Here is a 21464-nt window from a genome sequence, read left to right as displayed (position 1 = left end):
TTCATCATAGGTACACTTCAACTATGACAGACAAAATGAGAAAAAAAATCCAGAAAATCACATTGTAGGATTTTTAATGAATTTATTTGCAAATTATGGTGGAAAATAAGTATTTGGTCAATAACAAAAGTTTATCTCAATACTTTGTTATATACCCTTTGTTGGCAATGACAGAGATCAAACGTTTTCTGGAAGTCTCCACAAGGTTTTCACACACTGTTTCTGGTATTTTGGCCCATTCCTCCATGCAGATCTTGTTACGGTGAGTGAATGAGGACCCAAAAGCGAACTAACTTAAACAGAACTTCTTTAATAACCAAACATAGGTAGGCTCAGATAGACCGGCAGATTCCGACAGGACAGGACAAGGTTACAGCAAACATGACGATAGTCTGGCTCAGGCATGAAACACAACAAACGAGAATCCGACAAGGACAGGAACAAAAACAGAGAGAGATATAGGGGACTAATCAGAGGGAAAAAGGGAACAGGTGGGAAACGGGGTGACGAGGTAGTCAGGAGGAGACAAGGAACAGCTGGGGGAAAGCGGGGGAGAAAAGGTAACCTAATACGACCAGCAGAGGGAGACAGGGTGAAAGGAAAGGACAGAGACACAACATGACAATACATGACAGTACCCCCCCACTCACCGAGCGCCTCCTGGCGCACTCGAGGAGGAAACCTGGCGGCAACGGAGGAAATCCTCGATCAGCGCACGGTCCAGCACGTCCCGAGAGGGAACCCAACTCCTCTCCTCAGGACCGTACCCCTCCCAATCAACGAGGTACTGGTGACCACGGCCCCGAGGACGCATGTCCAAAATCCTGCGGACCCTGTAGATGGGTGCGCCCTCGACAAGGATGGGGGGGGGGGGGGGAAGACGAGCGGGGGCGCGAAGAACGGGCTTAATACAGGAGACATGGAAGACCGGGTGGACGCGACGAAGGTATCGCGGAAGAAGAAGTCGAACTGCGACAGGATTAATGACCCGAGAAATACGGAACGGACCAATGAACCGCGGGGTCAACTTGCGAGAAGCCGTCTTAAGGGGAAGGTTCTGAGTGGAGAGCCAAACTCTCTGACCACGACAATATCTAGGACTCTTAGTTCTACGCTTATTAGCAGCCCTCACAGTCTGCGTCCTATAACGGCAAAGTGCAGACCTGACCCTCTTCCAGGTGCGCTCGCAACGTTGGACAAAAGCCTGAGCGGAGGGGACGCTGGACTCGGCGAACTGAGATGAGAACAGCGGAGGCTGGTACCCGAGGCTACTCTGAAAAGGAGATAGCCCGGTCGCAGACGAAGGAAGCGAGTTGTGGGCGTATTCTGCCCAGGGGAGCTGTTCTGACCAAGACGCAGGGTTGCGAAAAGAAAGACTGCGTAAGATGCGACCAATAGTCTGATTGGCCCGTTCTGCTTGACCGTTAGACTGGGGGTGAAAGCCGGAAGAGAGACTGACGGAAGCCCCAATCAAACGGCAAAACTCCCTCCAAAATTGAGACGTGAATTGCGGACCTCTGTCCGAAACGACGTCTGACGGAAGGCCATGAATTCTGAAAACATTCTCGATGATGATTTGTGCCGTCTCTTTAGCAGAAGGAAGCTTAGCAAGGGGAATGAAATGAGCCGCCTTAGAGAACCTATCGACAACCGTAAGAATAACAGTCTTCCCCGCTGACGAAGGCAGTCCGGTGACAAAATCTAAGGCGATGTGAGACCACGGTCGAGAGGGAATGGGCAGCGGCCTGAGACGGCCGGCAGGAGGGGAGTTACCGGACTTAGTCTGCGCGCAGACCGAACAAGCAGCCACGAAACGACGCGTGTCATGCTCCCGGGTGGGCCACCAAAAACGCTGGCGAATGGAAGCAAGCGTACCCCGAACGCCAGGGTGGCCGGCTAACTTGGCAGAGTGAGCCCACTGAAGAACGGCCAGACGAGTAGGAACGGGAACGAAAAGAAGGTTCCTAGGACAAGCGCGCGGCGACGGAGTGTGAGTGAGCGCTTGCTTTACCTGCCTCTCAATTCCCCAGACAGTCAACCCGACAACACGCCCCTCAGGGAGACTCCCCTCGGGGTCAGTGGAGGCTACTGAAGAACTGAAGAGACGAGATAAAGCATCAGGCTTGGTGTTCTTAGAGCCCGGACGATAAGAAATCACGAACTCGAAACGAGCGAAAAACAGCGCCCAACGCGCCTGACGCGCATTAAGTCGTTTGGCAGAACGGATGTACTCAAGGTTCCTATGGTCAGTCCAAACGACAAAAGGAACGGTCGCCCCCTCCAACCACTGTCGCCATTCGCCTAGGGCTAACCGGATGGCGAGCAGTTCGCGGTTTCCCACATCATAGTTACGTTCCGACGGGGACAGGCGATGAGAAAAATACGCGCATGGGTGGACCTTGTCGTCAGAGAGGGAGCGCTGAGAAAGAATGGCTCCCACGCCCACCTCTGACGCGTCAACCTCGACAACGAACTGTCTAGAGACGTCAGGTGTAACAAGGATAGGAGCGGATGTAAAACGATTCTTGAGGAGATCAAAAGCTCCCTGGGCGGAAACGGACCACTTAAAGCACGTCTTGACAGAAGTAAGGGCTGTGAGAGGAGCTGCCACCTGACCGAAATTACGGATGAAACGACGATAGAAGTTCGCGAAGCCGAGAAAGCGCTGCAGCTCGACGCGTGACTTAGGGGCGGGCCAATCAATGACAGCTTGGACCTTAGCGGGGTCCATCTTAATGCCTTCAGCGGAAATAACAGAACCGAGAAATGTGACGGAGGAGGCATGAAAAGTGCACTTCTCAGCCTTCACAAAAAGACAATTCTCTAAAAGGCGCTGGAGGACACGTCGAACGTGCTGAAGATGAATCTGGAGTGACGGTGAAAAAATCAGGATATCGTCAAGGTAAACGAAAACAAAGATGTTCAGCATGTCTCTCAGGACATCATTGACTAATGCCTGAAAGACAGCTGGAGCGTTAGCGAGGCCGAAAGGAAGAACCCGGTATTCAAAGTGCCCTAACGGAGTGTTAAACGCCGTCTTCCACTCGTCCCCCTCCCTGATGCGCACGAGATGGTAAGCGTTACGAAGGTCCAACTTAGTGAAAAACCTGGCTCCCTGCAGGATCTCGAAGGCTGAAGACATAAGAGGAAGCGGATAACGATTCTTAACTGTTATGTCATTCAGCCCTCGATAATCTATGCAGGGGCGCAGAGACCCGTCCTTCTTCTTGACAAAAAAAAACCCCGCTCCGGCGGGAGAGGAGGAGGGGACTATGGTACCGGCGTCAAGAGCTACAGACAAATAATCCTCGAGAGCCTTACGTTCGGGAGCCGACAGAGAGTATAGTCTACCCCGGGGGGGAGTGGTTCCCGGAAGGAGATCAATACTACAATCATACGACCGGTGTGGAGGAAGAGAGGTGGCCCTGGACCGACTGAACACCGTGCGCAGATCGTGATATTCCTCCGGCACCCCTGTCAAATCACCAGGCTCCTCCTGTGAAGAAGAGACAGAGGAAACAGGAGGGATAGCAGACATTAAACATTTCACATGACAAGAGACGTTCCAGGAGAGGATAGAATTACTAGACCAATTAATGGAAGGATTATGACAAACTAGCCAGGGATGGCCCAAAACAACAGGTGTAAAAGGTGAACGAAAAATCAAAAAAGAAATGGTTTCGCTATGATTACCAGAAACAGTGAGGGTTAAAGGTAGTGTCTCACGCTGAATCCTGGGGAGAGGACTACCATCCAGGGCGAACAAGGCCGTGGACTCCCTTAACTGTCTGAGAGGAATGTCATGTTCCCGAGCCCAGGTCTCGTCCATAAAACAGCCCTCCGCCCCAGAGTCTATTAAGGCACTGCAGGAAGCTGACGAACCGGTCCAGCGTAGATGGACCGACAAGGTAGTGCAGGATCTTGAAGGAGAGACAGGAGTAGTAGCGCTCACCAGTAGCCCTCCGCTTACTGATGAGCTCTGGCTTTTACTGGACATGAAGTGACAAAATGACCAGCAGAACCGCAATAGAGACAGAGGCGGTTGGTGATTCTCCGTTCCCTCTCCTTAGTCGAGATGCGGATACCTCCCAGCTGCATAGGCTCAGCTCCCGAGCCGGCAGAGGAAGATGGTAGTGATGCGGAGAGGGGGGCAACGGAGAACGCGAGCTCCTTTTCACGAGCTCGGTGACGAAGATCAACCCGTCGCTCAATGCGAATAGCGAGTTCAATCAAGGAATCCACGCTGGAAGGGACCTCCCGGGAGAGAATCTCATCCTTTACCTCTGCGCGGAGACCCTCCAGAAGACGAGCGAGCAAAGCCGGCTCGTTCCAGCCACTGGAGGCAGCAAGAGTGCGAAACTCAATAGAGTAGTCTGTTATGGATCGATTGCCTTGACATAGGGAAGACAGGGCCCTGGAAGCCTCCTCCCCAAAAACAGATCGATCAAAAACCCGTATCATCTCCTCCTTAAAGTCCTGATACTGGTTAGTACACTCAGCCCTTGCCTCCCAGATTGCCGTGCCCCACTCACGAGCCCGTCCAGTAAGGAGAGATATGACGTAGGCGACACGAGCAGTGCTCCTGGCGTAAGTGTTGGGCTGGAGAGAAAACACAATATCACACTGGGTGAGGAACGAGCGGCATTCAGTGGGCTCCCCAGAGTAACACGGCGGGTTATTGATTCTGGGCTCCGGAGATTCGAAAGCCCTGGAAGTGGCCGGTGGATCGAGGCGGAGATGGTGAACCTGTTCTGTGAGGTTGGAGACTTGGGTGGCCAGGGTCTCAACGGCATGTCGAGCAGCAGACAATTCCTGCTCGTGTCTGCCTAGCATCGCTCCCTGGATCTCGACGGCTGAGTGGAGAGGATCCGAAGTCGCTGGGTCCATTCTTGGTCGGATTCTTCTGTTACGGTGAGTGAATGAGGACCCAAAAGCGAACTAACTTAAACAGAGCTTCTTTAATAACCAAACATAGGTAGGCTCAGATAGACCGGCAGATTCCGACAGGACAGGACAAGGTTACAGCAAACATGACGATAGTCTGGCTCAGGCATGAAACACAACAAACGAGAATCCGACAAGGACAGGAACAAAAACAGAGAGAGATATAGGGGACTAATCAGAGGGAAAAAGGGAACAGGTGGGAAACGGGGTGACGAGGTAGTCAGGAGGAGACAAGGAACAGCTGGGGGAAAGCGGGGGAGAAAAGGTAACCTAATATGACCAGCAGAGGGAGACAGGGTGAAAGGAAAGGACAGAGACACAACATGACAATACATGACAGATCTCCTCTAGAGCAGTGATGTTTTGGGGCTGTTGCTGGGCAACACGGACTTTCAACTCCCTCCAAAGATTTTCTATGCGGTTGAGATCTGGAGACTGGCTAGGCCACTCCAGGACCTTGAAATGCTTCTTACGAAGCCACTCCTTCGTTGCCCGGGCGGTGTGTTTGGGATCATTGTCATGCTGAAAGACCCAGCCATGTTTCATCTTCAATGCCCTTGCTGATGGAAGGAGATTTTCACTCAAAATCTCACAATACATGGCCCCATTCATTCTTTCCTTTACACGGATCAGTCGTCCTGATCCCTTTGCAGAAAAACAGCCCCAAAGCATGATCTGTCCAGCCCCCATGCTTCACAGTATGTATGGTGTTCTTTGGATGCAACTCAGCATTCTTTGTCCTCCAAACACAGCGAGTTGAGTTTTTACCAAAAAGTTATATTTTGGTTTCATCTGACCATATGACATTCTCCCAATCTTCTTCTGGATCATCCAAATGCTTTCTAGCAAACTTCAGACGGGCCTGGACATGTACTGGCTTAAGCAGGGGGACACGTCTGGCACTGCAGGATTTGAGTCCCTGGCGGCGTAGTGTGTTACTGATGGTAGGCTTTGTTACTTTGGTCCCAGCTCTCTGCAGGTCATTCACTAGGTCCCCCCCGTGTGGTTCTGGGATTTTTGCTCTCCGTTCTTGTGATCATTTTGACCCCACAGGGATTAGATCTTGCGTGGAGCCCCAGATCGAGGGAGATTATCAGTGGTCTTGTATGTCTTCCATTTCCTAATAATTGCTCCCACAGTTGATTTCTTCAAACCAAGCTGCTTACCTATTGCAGATTCAGTCTTCCCAGCCTGGTGCAGGTCTACAATTTTGTTTCTGGTGTCCTTTGACAGCTCTTTGGTCTTGGTCATAGTGGAGTTTGGAGTGTGACTGTTTGAGGTTGTGGAGAGGTGTCTTTTATACTGATAACAAGTTCAAACAGGTGCCATTAATACGAGTGGAGGACAGAGGAGCCACTTAAAGAAGAAGTTACAGGTCTGTGAGAGCCAGAAATCTTGCTTGTTTGTAGGTGACCAAATACTTATTTTCCACCATAATTTGCAAATAAATTCATAAAAAGTCCTACAATGTGATTTTCTGGATTCTTTCCCCTCATTTTGTCTGTCATAGTTGAAGTCTACCTATGATGAAAATAACAGGCCTCTCTCATCTTTGTTAGTGGGAGAACTTGCACAATTGGTGGCTGACTAAATACTTTTTTGCCCCACTGTATATGTATGGATTCGCTGTGTGATTCATAGTTGAGTTTGTTTTCACATCACTGTTAGTTTAATAGAAGATCGGAGGGTTAGTAGTGTGTAAATAATTGTGTATTCAGACCGGATCAATGGCAATTCTACTGAGGGGTCCAACCCTATTAACCTCTGTCCACTGACTGGGTGGCCATCTCAGAGAAAAAAACAGCTTTTAACTCAATTAAATCATTCAGGAGCTGTTTTAACTCTTTATCCATATTAACACATGGATTTAAATCTGTTTGGCCACAGGCCAAGATTCATGCCATGTTAAAGACTGCTCTGCTAAGACATACTTAACTTACTCATAAATCATCTAGTCATCAAAACAGCAGTCTTTGTTCCCATGTCATAATAATTCCTCACACAACTCCTTCCCCTCCCCCCAATAAAGATGTTTTATGTTAAGTAGACGATGATGATCAAACCCCTCTCTCTCTCTTAGCCTTCTACCCCTGGGAACCATTCAAACCCACATTCTCTTGCTCCCACTGGGCTTCTCAATACACTAGCCATTCGTTTTGCTGTGAGGAGATGCTGTCCTTCACTGTTGACTGTCTGAATGAGCCTATAAATGCCATTAGGCAACCAACTCCCATATTGAATATTCATGTCTGTTGCTCACAACCACTGTGGTGAATTTGGATGTCTTATTTTCCATGCAAAAACTCAATTGTACCATTTATGGAGTGGCATGTTGGTTAGTATTGCTTACTTACTTACTGGTTAATCATAAGGTAAACATAAAGACTGGTTAACTAGGCTATACTTAGGACTACACAGTAGTGTGTAGGTTTGTTCTGTTTGCATCTTCTGAAATCCCCTGGCTACGTGTGGTACCCCAGACTGTGACATATATTTAACAATAAGACAAGAGGGGGTGTGGTATATGGCCAATATACCACGACTAAGGGCTGTTCTAATGCACGACGAATCGCGCAGTGCCTGGATATACATCCCTTAGCCGTGGTATATTAGCCATATACCACAAACCCCCGAGGTGCCTTATTGCTATTATAAACTGGTTACCAAGGTAATTAGAACATTAAAAATAAATGTTTTGTCATAGCCGTGGAATCGGTCTGATATACCACGGCTGTCAGCCAATCAACATTCAGGGCTCGACCCACCCAGTTTATAATATTGTAATAGAGTATGAATATTTATGTGACCTTTTCTTCTTTTTGTCTTTTTTACAGTCCCATAGAATCCTGTCAGAATTTCTACAAAGATTTCACATTACAGATCGACATGTTCTTCAATGTCTTCTTCCTCCTCTACTTTGGCTTGCGGGTAAGTACTAAAGCCCTATTAACGCCACGTGCACACACACCCATCTCTCTAATGGTGGGAGCTGTATTGACATAGTACTGACTTGGTGCACTCCCAAAGCCATTGGAGAAAAAGCCTGCCTGAAACCCTCAATGAATGAATAAAGTGCTAAGCTGCTTATGCAGCCACATCTCCACATGAATCACAACACTGACTATTCACAAACAACATGCTGTATGTCAGGGAAGGATGTCAGGAAAGTGATCTAGATTCAGCCCTCGCCTGAGAGTTAACATGTTTTATACAACATGTGGGTCCTGAATGCTGATTGGTTAAAACCACATTTCAGACGGTTTCTATTCCACAAGTTACTTAAGTGATAATGCCCTAGAAGCCGGTGTTTGGAGGATATATTGGCACATGTGTTGTTAGGCCCGAGACGAAGTCAAGTGCCGGCAAACCGTACCAATATATCCTCCAAACACCGGCTTCAAGGGGAGTATCACTTTTATACAACGGGTTACCAACATATTCAAGTATTGATTGACATATTTTAATTGTAAAAAATATTTTGAGGAATTAATTTATACCATTTCACCCTTCCACAAGATATAGTCCTGACACAAATCTAGGGTTGCTACCCAAGCCGGCTGGTTGTTTGTTCTATTGTTTCGGTTGCTAGAGACGTGACCCTGTCGTTCAGTCTTTTTGTTCTGTATCGTTCGTTCTAAATGTTACATTGCCATACTGGCTGACAATGTTTTTACCCCTTGCTTGCTCGCTAGCCAACTACGGCTAACTTAGTCACGTCAAAAAGTGCAGCCATAATAACAGCAAAGTAGCTGCTGTTGTTTAAGCTGTTTTCTAGTGACATTTATTTGGATACCAGCTGCCAGCTGGTTTCATAATTTTGACTGGCTGAGAAACGCTCCCTGCCTGCCTGTTTCGTCACGACACCCGACATGTGCATTACTATGTGACGGCTGGAGATCCAATTTGAATATTGAAACAATGTTGCTGTCTCTCTCTCCGACATTTGCAAGGTTTATACAAATCTCCCCTGTTGAAAACTAAATGTTAGTCTAAAAGAAATGTGAGATAATGTCTAGATGCTTTTTATAGTGGAGATCAACTTTATAAATACCTGGCTGGGCTGATGAGACAGTGGATTATGCAGTCAGATGGAACAGCGTAAATAGGCATTTTAACATTGTAGCCGGTGGTAGAAGTGTCTATTCTACCACCGGCTACAATGTTAAAATGCCTATTTACGCTGTCTGGAACACGGTTTTAACCAATCAGCATTCAGGATTAGATGTATGATGTTAAAATGCCACTCGCTCTGACAGAGCTGGGAGAACCTTCCAGAAGGACAACCATCTCTGCAGTATTCTACCAATCAGGCCTCTATGGTAGGTAGAATGGCCAGTCGGAAGCTACTCCTCAGTAAACGGCACATGACAGCCCACTTGGAGTTTGACATAAAGCACCTAAAGGACTCTCATACTATGCGAAACAAGATTCTCTGGTCTGATGAAACCAAGTTTGAACTCTGGTCTGAATGCCAAGCATCACGTCTGGAGTAAACCTGACACCATCCCTACTGTGAAGCATGGTGGTGGTAGCATTATGCTGTCGGGATGTTTTTCAGCAGCAGGGACTAGGAGACTAGTCAGAAAAATGAACAGAGCAAATTACAGAGAGATCCTTGATGAAAACCTGCTCCAGAGCGCTCAGGACCTCTGACTGGGGCAAAAGTTCAACTTCCAACAGGACAACAACCCTAAGCACACAGCCAAGACAATGCAGGAGTCTCTGATAGTCCTTGAGTGGCCCAGCCAAAACCAGGACTTGAACCTGATTGAACATCTATAGATAGATTTGAAAATAGCTGTGCAGCTACGCTCCCCATCCAACCTGACAGAGTTTGAGAGGATCCACAGAGAAGAATGGGAGAAACTCCCCAAATACAGGTGTGCCAAGCTTGTAGCGTCATACCCAAGAAGACTCAAAGCTGTAAACACTGCCAAAGGTGCTTCAACAAAGTACTGAGTAAATAGGGTCTGAAAAGTTATGTAAATAAAAAAAAGATTTTTGTTTTGTCATAATGAGGTATTGTGTGTGGATTGATAAAATGATCCATTTTTGAATAAGGCTCAAATGTAACAAAGTGTGGAAAAAGTCAAGGAGTCTGAATACTTCCTGAATGCACTGTACATCTTATACTTAGATACAGTATATGAAATGCATGTATTATGTTGCTATATGCTCAAGGTTCAAATAAAACAATAAGAACTATACTTGAACTCTATAAAATAAAATCATTAGATTTAAGTTTAACACCTCTGTTTTCCATTCAGCGATGATCTTTATGAGATAATAGCTCATTGTAAAGTGGCCATAAATGCTCCTGATAACTGTTAAAATGCATTATGATGGCGTCGTAAGTCATTGTACCTACAGCCTGCTATGACCTGAATGAGAAATAGAAGCAACACATTTATTAACCTGCAACATGGATTTTAAGGAATGTGTTACCCCCATGAATTGTTACTTCTATGTCTCCCTTCAGTTCATAGCAGCCAATGAGAAGTCTTCCAATACATCCGTTTTTAGTACAAATAAACGACAACGTTTGTTTGTTGAGTTTTGTTTTTGGTCAAAAAAGACAGAAATCAACCGGAATGTATTTATTTACTGAGGTAATCCGTTTCCAAGTATTCTCACAAATACATTTAAAAAAAGATGTATGTGATCGTGTCTCAATGTTCAGTAATCCAGGTATGAAATTGTTCTTTTGAAATGCAATCTCTTTTTGGGCTTAGTTGTGGTCAATTTGCATAGTACAAATTATTATAATTATGTTCCCTTCCCCCGACGATCTGCTCCGACATCCTGCGGCTGATTCTAGTTGCCTACCCCTGTAATACACAATAACTGCATCAACATAATTCAGTATACGTGCAGGCTTTAAGTGAAGTGTTACCCTTCTATTTCTCCTTCAGTTCATAGCAGCCAATGATAAGCTGTGGTTCTGGCTGGAGGTCAACTCAGTTGTGGACTTCTTCACTGTTCCTCCTGTCTTCGTATCTGTCTACCTGAACAGGAGCTGGCTGGGTAAGGACAAACCTTTTTCTCCTTCTACATTTCTCTCCATTTCTCTACAATGACTCGGAGCAGTGAGAGAGTTATTTATATGGCCAAATATTGTACCTGGAAAACTTAATGTCATGACAGCTCTTAGTTGCCATCTATTGGACATTCTTTGCACAGGTTCAGCCTGGGAAACATACAATGGCCTGGATTGTATCATGGCTGACTTTTCTCAGTAGGCTATGCAGCAGTAGCGTGGTGACGCCATCGTTAGCATTGACTCGCTATACAGGATGATGAAAAAGGAAATTGGTTTCTGTTATAATTAGCCGTTCTCTGCGCTCCCACTACATTATACTGTAGTTTGATGGAAAAGAAGACCGAGCCCAGCCAACAACGAATGTTACTATAACATTAGGGAAAGTTGCAATGGAGTCCCAATTTGGTTTACATTTGAATTGCAAAAAAAAAATCATGATAAAGTGTTTAGGGGGGAAAAAAAGAGAAGTTGCCATTTTTACATTCTCAGAACGTCCCTACTAACGTTCTTGGAATGCAGAGGTAACCAGCAATGGTTTACTGGGAGGTAGCTCTCCTCTGCGGGGAGTCTTGAATCATCCTCTTTATTTCTGGAGGTAGTTGAAAAAGGAAACTGGGAGGGAAGCCATTGTTTTGAGATGGCCTAGATTCCCCTCTCCGCACCATGAATATGCATTCATGAATTATGTATGTGTTTATCTATTCATACTGGGGAAGCCAGTGAGATTAAAAAATCACTTTGAAGGAGAATATGTCAGATAACACAGAAGAATACACCCCCGAACAGCCCACTCACGTCACATGTTGTTTGTGTAGAGGCGGATGGACACGTTCTGTACGTCAGACAGTGTATTTTAGGGTCATCTGGTCATAAACGGTCCCACACACACACCACGTGTGTGAAATAGAATGTGTGTTTGCACTAGCGTACATTACATGTTTGGTTATTGCTGTGTGATTGTGTGTTGATGTGTTTTAAGTGTTTGTTACGTAGCAACAGCTATGACTGTCCCAGCAATCCATTTATTTCTTTATTTTATTGAACATTTATTTAACTAGGCAAGTCAGTTAAGAACACATTTTTATTTACAATGACGGCCTACCAAAAGGCAAAAGGCCTCCTGTGGGGACGGGGGCTGGGATTAAAAATAAAATACAAATATAGGACAAAACACACGTCACGACAAGAGAGACAAAACAACACTAAATAAAGAGAGACCTAAGACAACAACATAGTATGACAGTAACACATGACAACAACGTGGCAGCAGTACAACATGACAACAACATGGCAGCAGTACAACATGACAACAACATGGTAGCAGCACAAAACATGGTACAAACATTATTGGGCACAGACAACAGCACACAGGGCAAGGAGGTAGAGACAACAATGCATCACGCAATCCACACCAGAAAACACTGTGCCATAACTGTGTGTGTGTGTGTGTGTGTGTGTGTGTGTGTGTGTGTGTGTGTGTGTGTGTGTGTGTGTGTGTGTGTGTGTGTGTGTGTGTGTGTGTGTGTGTGTGTGTGTGTGTGTGTGTGTGATTGATCTATACGGTGCTATAGTGCCATGCATGTCAAACTCTCCGTTATCAACTGGTTGATATCAGAGGGGCCTCTAACTAGGGGCAGGGTATTAGGCCAGGGTATTATTAGGATGAGCTGGTACTGGATATCAGGTCTGCAGGAAATTAGAAGGTATGGAATAATAGCAACATGACAGTGATTGACAACAGGAGGGATTCCAATTATAGCTACATAGTCCAATGCTTGATCTGGTACTGTAGATGTGTTATCAGGTAGATGTTACATCAGACTCTAGGGTTAGAGTTAGCTGTAGATATTACATCAGACTCTAGGGTTAGAGTTAGCTGTAGATATTACATCAGACTCTAGGGTTAGAGTTAGCTGTAGATATTACATCAGACTCTAGGGTTAGAGTTAGCTGTAGATATTACATCAGACTCTAGGGTTAGAGTTAGCTGTAGATATTACATCAGACTCTAGGGTTAGAGTTAGCTGTAGATGTTACATCAGACTCTAGGGTTAGAGTTAGCTGTAGATGTTACATCAGACTCTAGGGTTAGAGTTAGCTGTAGATGTTACATCAGACTCTAGGGTTAGAGTTAGCTGTAGATGTTACATCAGACTCTAGGGTTAGAGTTAGCTGTAGATGTTACATCAGACTCTAGGGTTAGAGTTAACTGTAGATATTACATCAGACTCTAGGGTTAGAGTTAGCTGTAGATATTACATCTCAATTAAGAGTACAGATTATTGTATGGGACAACATACAAATGTAAAAAAAAAACATTTAGTTCATGTATTTATTGGTTTGTTATCATTTTGCTAAGATATGAAAATGTAATGGTTGTAAGGTTGTGTCATTAGATTTGGGGTGTGGTGGGTTGTGTCATTAGATTTGGGGTGTGGTGGGTTGTGTCATTAGATTTGGGGTGGGGTGGGTTGTGTCGTTAGATTTGGGGTGTGGTGGGTTGTGTCGTTAGATTTGGGGTGTGGTGGGTTGTGTCATTAGATTTGGGGTGTGGTGGGTTGTGTCATTAGATTTGGGGTGGGGTGGGTTGTGTCGTTAGATTTGGGGTGGGGTGGGTTGTGTCGTTAGATTTGGGGTGTGGTGGGTTGTGTCGTTAGATTTGGGGTGGGGTGGGTTGTGTCATTAGATTTGGGGTGTGGTGGGTTGTGTCGTTAGATTTGGGGTGTGGTGGGTTGTGTCATTAGATTTGGGGTGTGGTGGGTTGTGTCATTAGATTTGGGGTGGGGTGGGTTGTGTCATTAGATTTGGGATGGGGTGGGTTGTGTCATTAGATTTGGGGTGTGGTGGGTTGTGTCATTAGATTTGGGGTGTGGTGGGTTGTGTCATTAGATTTGGGGTGTGGTGGGTTGTGTCATTAGATTTGGGGTGGGGTGGGTTGTGTCGTTAGATTTGGGGTGTGGTGGGTTGTGTCATTAGATTTGGGGTGGGGTGGGTTGTGTCATTAGATTTGGGGTGTGGTGGGTTGTGTCGTTAGATTTGGGGTGTGGTGGGTTGTGTCATTAGATTTGGGGTGTGGTGGGTTGTGTCATTAGATTTGGGATGGGGTGGGTTGTGTCATTAGATTTGGGGTGTGGTGGGTTGTGTCGTTAGATTTGGGGTGTGGTGGGTTGTGTCGTTAGATTTGGGGTGTGGTGGGTTGTGTCATTAGATTTGGGGTGTGGTGGGTTGTGTCATTAGATTTGGGGTGGGGTGGGTTGTGTCATTAGATTTGGGGTGTGGTGGGTTGTGTCGTTAGATTTGGGGTGGGGTGGGTTGTGTCATTAGATTTGGGGTGTGGTGGGTTGTGTCATTAGATTTGGGGTGTGGTGGGTTGTGTCATTAGATTTGGGGTGGGGTGGGTTGTGTCATTAGATTTGGGGTGTGGTGGGTTGTGTCGTTAGATTTGGGGTGGGGTGGGTTGTGTCATTAGATTTGGGGTGTGGTGGGTTGTGTCATTAGATTTGGGGTGTGGTGGGTTGTGTCGTTAGATTTGGGGTGGGGTGGGTTGTGTCATTAGATTTGGGGTGTGGTGGGTCTTCGTGGTGGGAAATTCTTGCGGAGATAAAAGTGGTCCCCAGAAATTCTGCTGGAAAAATGTTTCTCCGCTGAAGAAGTTTGAATACCACTGTTCCAACGGTACTGTAGAGGTATCAGGTACGTGTTACACCAGACTCCAGGTCTAACATGAATAATCTGTCCAGTGGTTGGTGACTGAGTGACATGTCTAATGTCCCCACATCCATCTCTATTGAGTTATGCTCCAGTGGGTAGTTGACAAATTTGCAAAGCCTTCACTGATAATCAATTGGTTTGAGTGGAAATCAATTCTATTTCCATCTCACTAATTGTGTTTTGTCTCCAGTCGTCTGTTTCAGAGGGAAACAATGATGATGTTAACACAGTTTTACATCAACTCCTGTGGACTCATTCAGTTTTCTTGCTCTGTGTGACTAAATGCTATGCAACACACACACACACACACACACACACACACACACACACACACACACACACACACACACACACACACACACACACACACACACACACACACTACTAGGTGATAGCAGATCATAATTGTTACAGCACATCACATTTGAGTAGCCTACTTTATTCTCCACCAGAGGACCATCCTCTCTATGCATTTCTCAGTAATGTTCTTTCACCTTCTGCCAAATTGGCTTTAAATTAAGAGGGTAGAGAAACGTGCGGCTAATCTAAAAAGACACGCAGCGTTCCTACATGGAAATAAGAAATTAATCTTCTTAAACTACGTGAAGTGGGTATCTCTCCCCCGAGAGCGAGAAGGCCATAGCCAGGCTAGCTGTGTTGGATTAGCATACAAACGGCTCTTTGAAAGATGCCAAGCTAGCTGCTAGCCCCAGAGACCCCAATCCTCAAGCCCCTCATCCTCTCCCCAATTAATTCCAGTCCTGCTAGGGCTTCACTGCCTTTCTTTCTCTCGTAGAAAGAGCAGAACTTGTGTAGGATGTTAAGGCAGCTTTTAAATGACACAGTAGAACTGTATAAATATAGGAGTTACTAGAGACTGTATAAATATAGGAATAACGAGACTATAAATATAGGAGTAACTATATAGACTGTATAAATATAGGAGTAACTAGAGACTGTATAAATACAGGAGTAACTAGAGACCGTAAATACAGGAGTAACTAGAGACTGTCAATCATAAAGAGTTATACAGTCTATAAATGTGTGTCACAGCATCATCGGGCCGAGCTTGTTGTCATTGCAGGCAATCTCAATGCTGTGCGTTACAGGGAAGACTCCTCCCTCATGTGGTACCCTTCCTGCAGGCTCTTCCTGACATGACCCTCCAGCATGACAATGCCACCAGCCATACTGCTCGTTCTGTGCGTGATTTCCTGCAAGACAGGAATGTCAGTGTTCTGCCATGGCCAGCGAAGAGCCTGGATCTCAATCCCATTGAGCACGTCTGGGACCTGTTGGATTGGAGGGTGAGGGCTAGGGCCATTCCCCCCAGAAATGTCCGGGAACTTGCAGGTGCCTTGGTGAAGAGTGGGGTAACATCTCACAGCAAGAGTTTGCAAGTCTGGTGCAGTCCATGAGGATGAGATGCATTGCAGTACTTAATGCAGCTGGTGCACACACCAAATACTGACTGTTACTTTTGATTTTGACCCCCTCTTTGTTCAGGGACACATTATTCAATTTCTGTTAGTCACATGTCTGTGGAACTTGTTCAGTTTATGTCTCAGTTGTTAAATCTTGTTATGTTCATACAAATATTTACACATGTTAAGTTTGTTGAAAATAAATGTTTATATAGACTGTATATAGTAACTAGAGACTGTGTACAGTTGAAGTCGTAAGTTAACATACATTAGAGTCATTAAAACTCCAACCACTCCGCAAATTTCTTGTTAACTTCTTATGGTTAGGGGTTTCGCTAGCGCCAGCTCGGAAGAAGCATTGCTCCAAAACCGCCATAAAAAAGCCAGACTATAGTTTGCAACTGCACATGGGGACAAAGATCGTAATTTTTGGAGAAATGTCCTCTGGTCTGATGAAACAAAAATAGAACTGTTTGGCCATAATGACCATTGTTATGTTTGGCGGAAAAAGGGGGAGGCTTGGAAGCCGAAGAACACCATCCCAACCGTGAAGTACGGGGGTGGCAGCATCATGTTGTGGGGGTGCTTTGCTGCAGGAGGGATTGGTGCACTTCACAAAATAGATGGCATCATGATGAGGACGGAAAATTATGTGGATATATTGAAGCAATATCTCAAGACATCAGTCAGGAAATTAAAGCTTGGTCGCAAATGGGTCTTCCAAATGGACAATGACCCCAAGCATACTTCCAAAGTTGTGGCAACAAAGTCAAAGTATTGGAGGGGCCATCACAAAGCCCTGACCTCAATCCTATAGAACATTTTTGGGCAGAACTGAAAAAGCCTGCTACCAAATACTAATTGAGTGTATGTAAACTTCTGACCCACTGGGTGTAGGTTGTGCGTACTGGTGGCAGAGAAGTCAGGCGCAGGAGAGCAAAAACTGATTTACAACGGCACAGTTTAATAAACAAAACCACCGGATATTGCACGCCCAATTTTTCAGTTTTTGATTTGTTAAAAAAGTTTGAAATATCCAATAAATGTCGTTCCACTTCATGATTGTGTCCCACTTGTTGTTGATTCTTCACAAAAAAATACAGTTTTATATCTTTATGTTTGAATCCTGAAATGTGGCAAAAGGTCGCAAAGTTCAAGGGGGCCAAATACTTTTGCAAGGCACTGTATTACAGAGTCGCTATGGTGACCTGACAGCCTCCCTCGTCTGCTCAGCTACTTCTGTCACTCAAACTCACTCCATCATTAGCACACTGACAACTCTCTCTCTCTCGGTCCCTTTCTGCCTCCAGACTTCAGTCCACTCTTCTAACTAGTTTTGTCATTATGATACATAACATGATCAGGTTACATATTTTAGTCATGAAATTAATAAATCAAACTAAATGTGTAGAATGTTGCCTGTACTTATTTTGGATTTAATAAATAATATTATCATGCATTGATTTTGGATTATACCACAATGAAGGTTGAGGAATTGTGATCACAGTTATTACACTTTCAAATGGGATAATTTCCATTTCAAATTGTATAATAGCAAAACAATATAGTTATAGCTGTAAAATGATATTCCTATGAGAAACAGTGAGGGATATGACATCATTCATATAGCACATCCTAATCCTAATTCAGCGACAGTGGGAGGTGGGGGAGGGGTTGGGAGGAGAGGAGGGTCATAAGAGGGGTGAGTGATTGTGTTGTGGGCAGGGCGTGGGTGTACTCACGTCGTTTGCAGCCACACTTTTTGATCCGTTTGGGGTCTGTGATGTCATCGTGACAAGCTTTGCAGTAGAAAAATGCTCTGGGGAGGAAACAGCAGCATAGATATTTATCATCTCAGTTTGCAACTCACCTTGTGAATTTGACCCATTTCACCAGGTTCACCTGTGAGTTGGCTTTTACCAGCTGGCTTTTACTTTTACCAATGACACCTTTATTTTTAACAAGATATTTAGAGAAGTTGAATGCCTAATCTCCTTTTAGCCACCAAGAGAATGAAAACCCAGGCAAGGCTTTTCCTGTGGCGTTTTTCTGTATTTTTCCGTGATGGTGGGATGATAGCCATTACCTCTTTACTTCTTTGGCATCACTGGCGATGAAGAACCCCAGAGTTCCTTCCTGCATCTTTACGTGGTTCCCCGGGTTGATGAGGATGCTGGGTAATGGGATGGGAGATAATGTAATGGGAGATAGATGACATCACACAAAAAATTTCAGTCTCTCGATGTGCAAAACTGATAGAGACATACCACAAGCGACTTACAGCTGTAATCGCAGCAAAAGGTGGCGCTACAAAGTATTTACTTAAGGGGGCTGAATAATTTTGCACGCCCAATTTTTCAGTTTTTGATTTGTTAAAAAAGTTTGAAATATCCAATAAATGTCGTTCCACTTCATGATTGTGCCCCACTTGTTGTTGATTCTTCACAAGAATCAGAGCACAGCTGGGGGCAGAGGGTGGTCTATAGCAGGCGGCAACGGTGAGAGACTTGTTTTAAAAGAGGTGGATTTTTAAAAGTAGAAGTTCAAATTGTTTGGGTACAGACCTGGATAGTAGGACAGAACTCTGCAGGCTATCTTTGCAGTAGATCGCAACACCGCCCCCTTTGGCAGTTCTATCTTGTCTGAAAATGTTGTAGTTTGGGATGACAATTTCAGAATTTTGATGGTCTTCCTAAGCCAGGATTCAGACACAGCTAGAATATCCGGGTTGGCAGAGTGTGCAAAATCAGTGAATAAAACAAACTTAGGGAGGAGGCTTCTAATGTTAACATGCATGAAACCAAGGCTATTATGGTTACAGAAGTCATCAAAAGAGAGCACCTGGGGAATAGGAGTGGAGCTAGGCACTGCAGGGCCTGGATTCACCTCTACATCACCAGAGGAAAAGAGGAGGAGTAGGATAAGAGTACGGTGTATATATATATATAGGAGCAACGAGACTATAAGTATATGAGTAACTATATAGACTGTGTAAATATATGGGGAACTATAGACGGTATAAATATAGGAGGAACTATTTAGACTGTATAATAAGATGTCAGTGTTAAATAATCCATTGTTTTCTGCGTTATGGAGACATGCAAAATGCCATTATAGAAGAAGGTATAAGCAGTGTAGTCATAGCTCTACATTATAATTCAAAGCCATATTACATAATATCCCCATATTACTTCTGGAGCCTGTGTACTGTCAATTAATGTTTTGTATCCATGTCTCTCCATATCCACATCACTACTGCCCTCTGCTGGTGATGGTAGTGTACTGTCGGTGTTGATCTCTGAATAGGCTTACAGACTCTAGTACAGTATCTGGCATGCTATCAGTGTGTGTGTTATAATCCCGACTGCCTGGACACAGGGTATTATCCCTGTTGTAACATGGTCATCCCCAGGCTGATGATTGATAAAAGACTCCAGTGTGTGTGTCTACTGTCAGTGACACGTGACAGAGGGGAAGGGGCTTGGCACATACCCACAGATTATTATGATGATCCTTGCAGTGTTGTTGCATGTGTAGCAGATGCGGGCTAGTTAGCATACTAGTAGCAATCATGGAGTGACGCCACATGCCCTGAAACCTACAGTGTTGCACTCGCCCAACAAGGACCAATGTTCTTGGTAGGGAAATGGTTAGCACTGTAGCTTCCTCTTTCCTGCGCTACCTGTTCAGTAGTACAGATAGTTCTATTGCTGTGAGCTGATGTCAATACAAACTGCCATTCCGCTTAATCCCCATGTAACTACTGCCCATATATCTGATATCTGCCAGTGACAGCACGGCATTTGTGATTAAATACAGATTATTGCTTCATCCCTCTCTCTCTCTGTATCTCTCTCTCTCTCTCTCTCTCTCTGTGTATCTCTCTCTCTCTCTCTCTAAATCCCTGGATGGGTTCAGGCACTTTAAAAACGCCTCACCTCTGAACACGGCCCCTTATTGGTGGGAGAAACATCCACATGACTCTCTGTAGGTACACCAGAGAGGGCGCAGGGGAATCTGTTTGGGCCGCTCAGATTATTAACAGATCCTCTACTGTGTCACAGCTTATATCAGACCAGACCAGGATACAGTTTGTACCAGACAGGTACATGGAGGCGTTGTCTGTCTATCTGACTGTCACTTAGTCTGGTGTTCTCTTCGGCACGTGCAGCACTTGATTCTGCATCTTTTATCGAGTGTTCTATGCACGCAATTCTACCTGGAAAAACTCTACTTGTCTGTCTTCCAAATCATCTTTTTTCATCCATTTCCTCCTTCAAGAAACAGTTCTTCATCTCTTCCTTTGAGACACTGTTGAACACACAGCGTTGGACCTTAGAACTAGAGAATAGGACTTCTGAAGAATGAAAGCTTAGTTCCACTCTTCAGAAAGACAAGGACCCTTAAGAGAAACTACCTGAGACTGCAATAGATAACTAAATATCTGAGATCGATAGCGATGATCCCTACTAAGCTCCTGATGTACCGGGGTCCACGCGGTGCCGCCTCCCCTCGCCCCGAGACCCGTGGAGACACATTCAGGAGAAAGAAGTCGTGTGGAGAGTTGTTTCAGAAAGGGTACAGGGTGAGGCTGGGGCCTCGTGGAGTGGCTATGAAGAAGGAGAGGCAGAAGGGACCCTATCTTGCACTCTGGACCTCTCTGAACTTTCTCTCCAAATGGGGTAAGAATAGAGATCTAGGACCAAAGTCAAACTGTCTGGTCTTGTCTGTGATTCCTAGTTGTATAAACTATGTTCTGCTTAAAATGGGGTCTGGGCCCTGTTCAAACATCTATCTGGTTAATCTCCAAATGCGGTAAGGACCGAGGTCTGGGAAGGGAATGGAATCCCTCGTGGTTATGATTCTTATTCTTTACTCTGCTCCTGCTGTGTGGTTGCCTGGCTACCCAAACTCCTTGCTGCGGCCAAACGCTACGCCACATGCGTTAGTTTCTTCTCCGCAATGAGTCTGGATCTGAGTACCTCCCCTACGATTTCTAGAATGGAAATACTTTATAGACTGTCTAATTGGTCCCAGAAACCAATGGGTTGTGCCAGAGCCAGAACACACATGGGTAAAGCAAAGTTTTGAAAATTCACCATTGGTTAGAGCTGATCCAATAGCTGATTACTTTATTTTGTACAACACCCCTAATTTTGACGTCACCACAAACGACTCTGATGATGTCAGTCAGACGAACAGCAGCGGAGGAATTCAATGGAATGGCTTAGTTTGTTGGAAAATCATGTTTGATTCCTGCATGGGCCAGGTATACTAAATATTTGTGGTAGCTGTAAGTTGCCTCACTAAGACTTGTGTTTACAGAATGTATCTGTTTACACCAT

General features: G+C 45.1%; 1 protein-coding gene across 9 annotated transcripts in view; it reads left to right on the top strand.

The window, feature by feature from the left end:
- The window catches only part of LOC100301648 (calcium-activated potassium channel subunit alpha-1a), a 331508-nt gene that overhangs the window by 185126 nt on the left and 124918 nt on the right, over positions 1-21464 (top strand). For all 9 annotated transcript variants that reach the window (XM_036986941.2, XM_036986926.2, XM_090242399.1 and 6 more), the window contains exons 4-5: positions 7779-7872; positions 10857-10968. In XM_036986941.2, coding sequence (XP_036842836.1) covers positions 7779-7872; positions 10857-10968 — 206 coding nt within the window. The remainder of the gene's footprint in view (positions 1-7778; positions 7873-10856; positions 10969-21464) is intronic.

The sequence above is a fragment of the Oncorhynchus mykiss genome, chromosome 1 (genome assembly GCF_057628025.1).
Source record: "Oncorhynchus mykiss isolate SJ-2025 chromosome 1, ASM5762802v1, whole genome shotgun sequence".
Taxonomy (NCBI): domain Eukaryota; kingdom Metazoa; phylum Chordata; class Actinopteri; order Salmoniformes; family Salmonidae; genus Oncorhynchus; species Oncorhynchus mykiss.
This window is presented reverse-complemented; position numbering and strand designations above follow the sequence as displayed.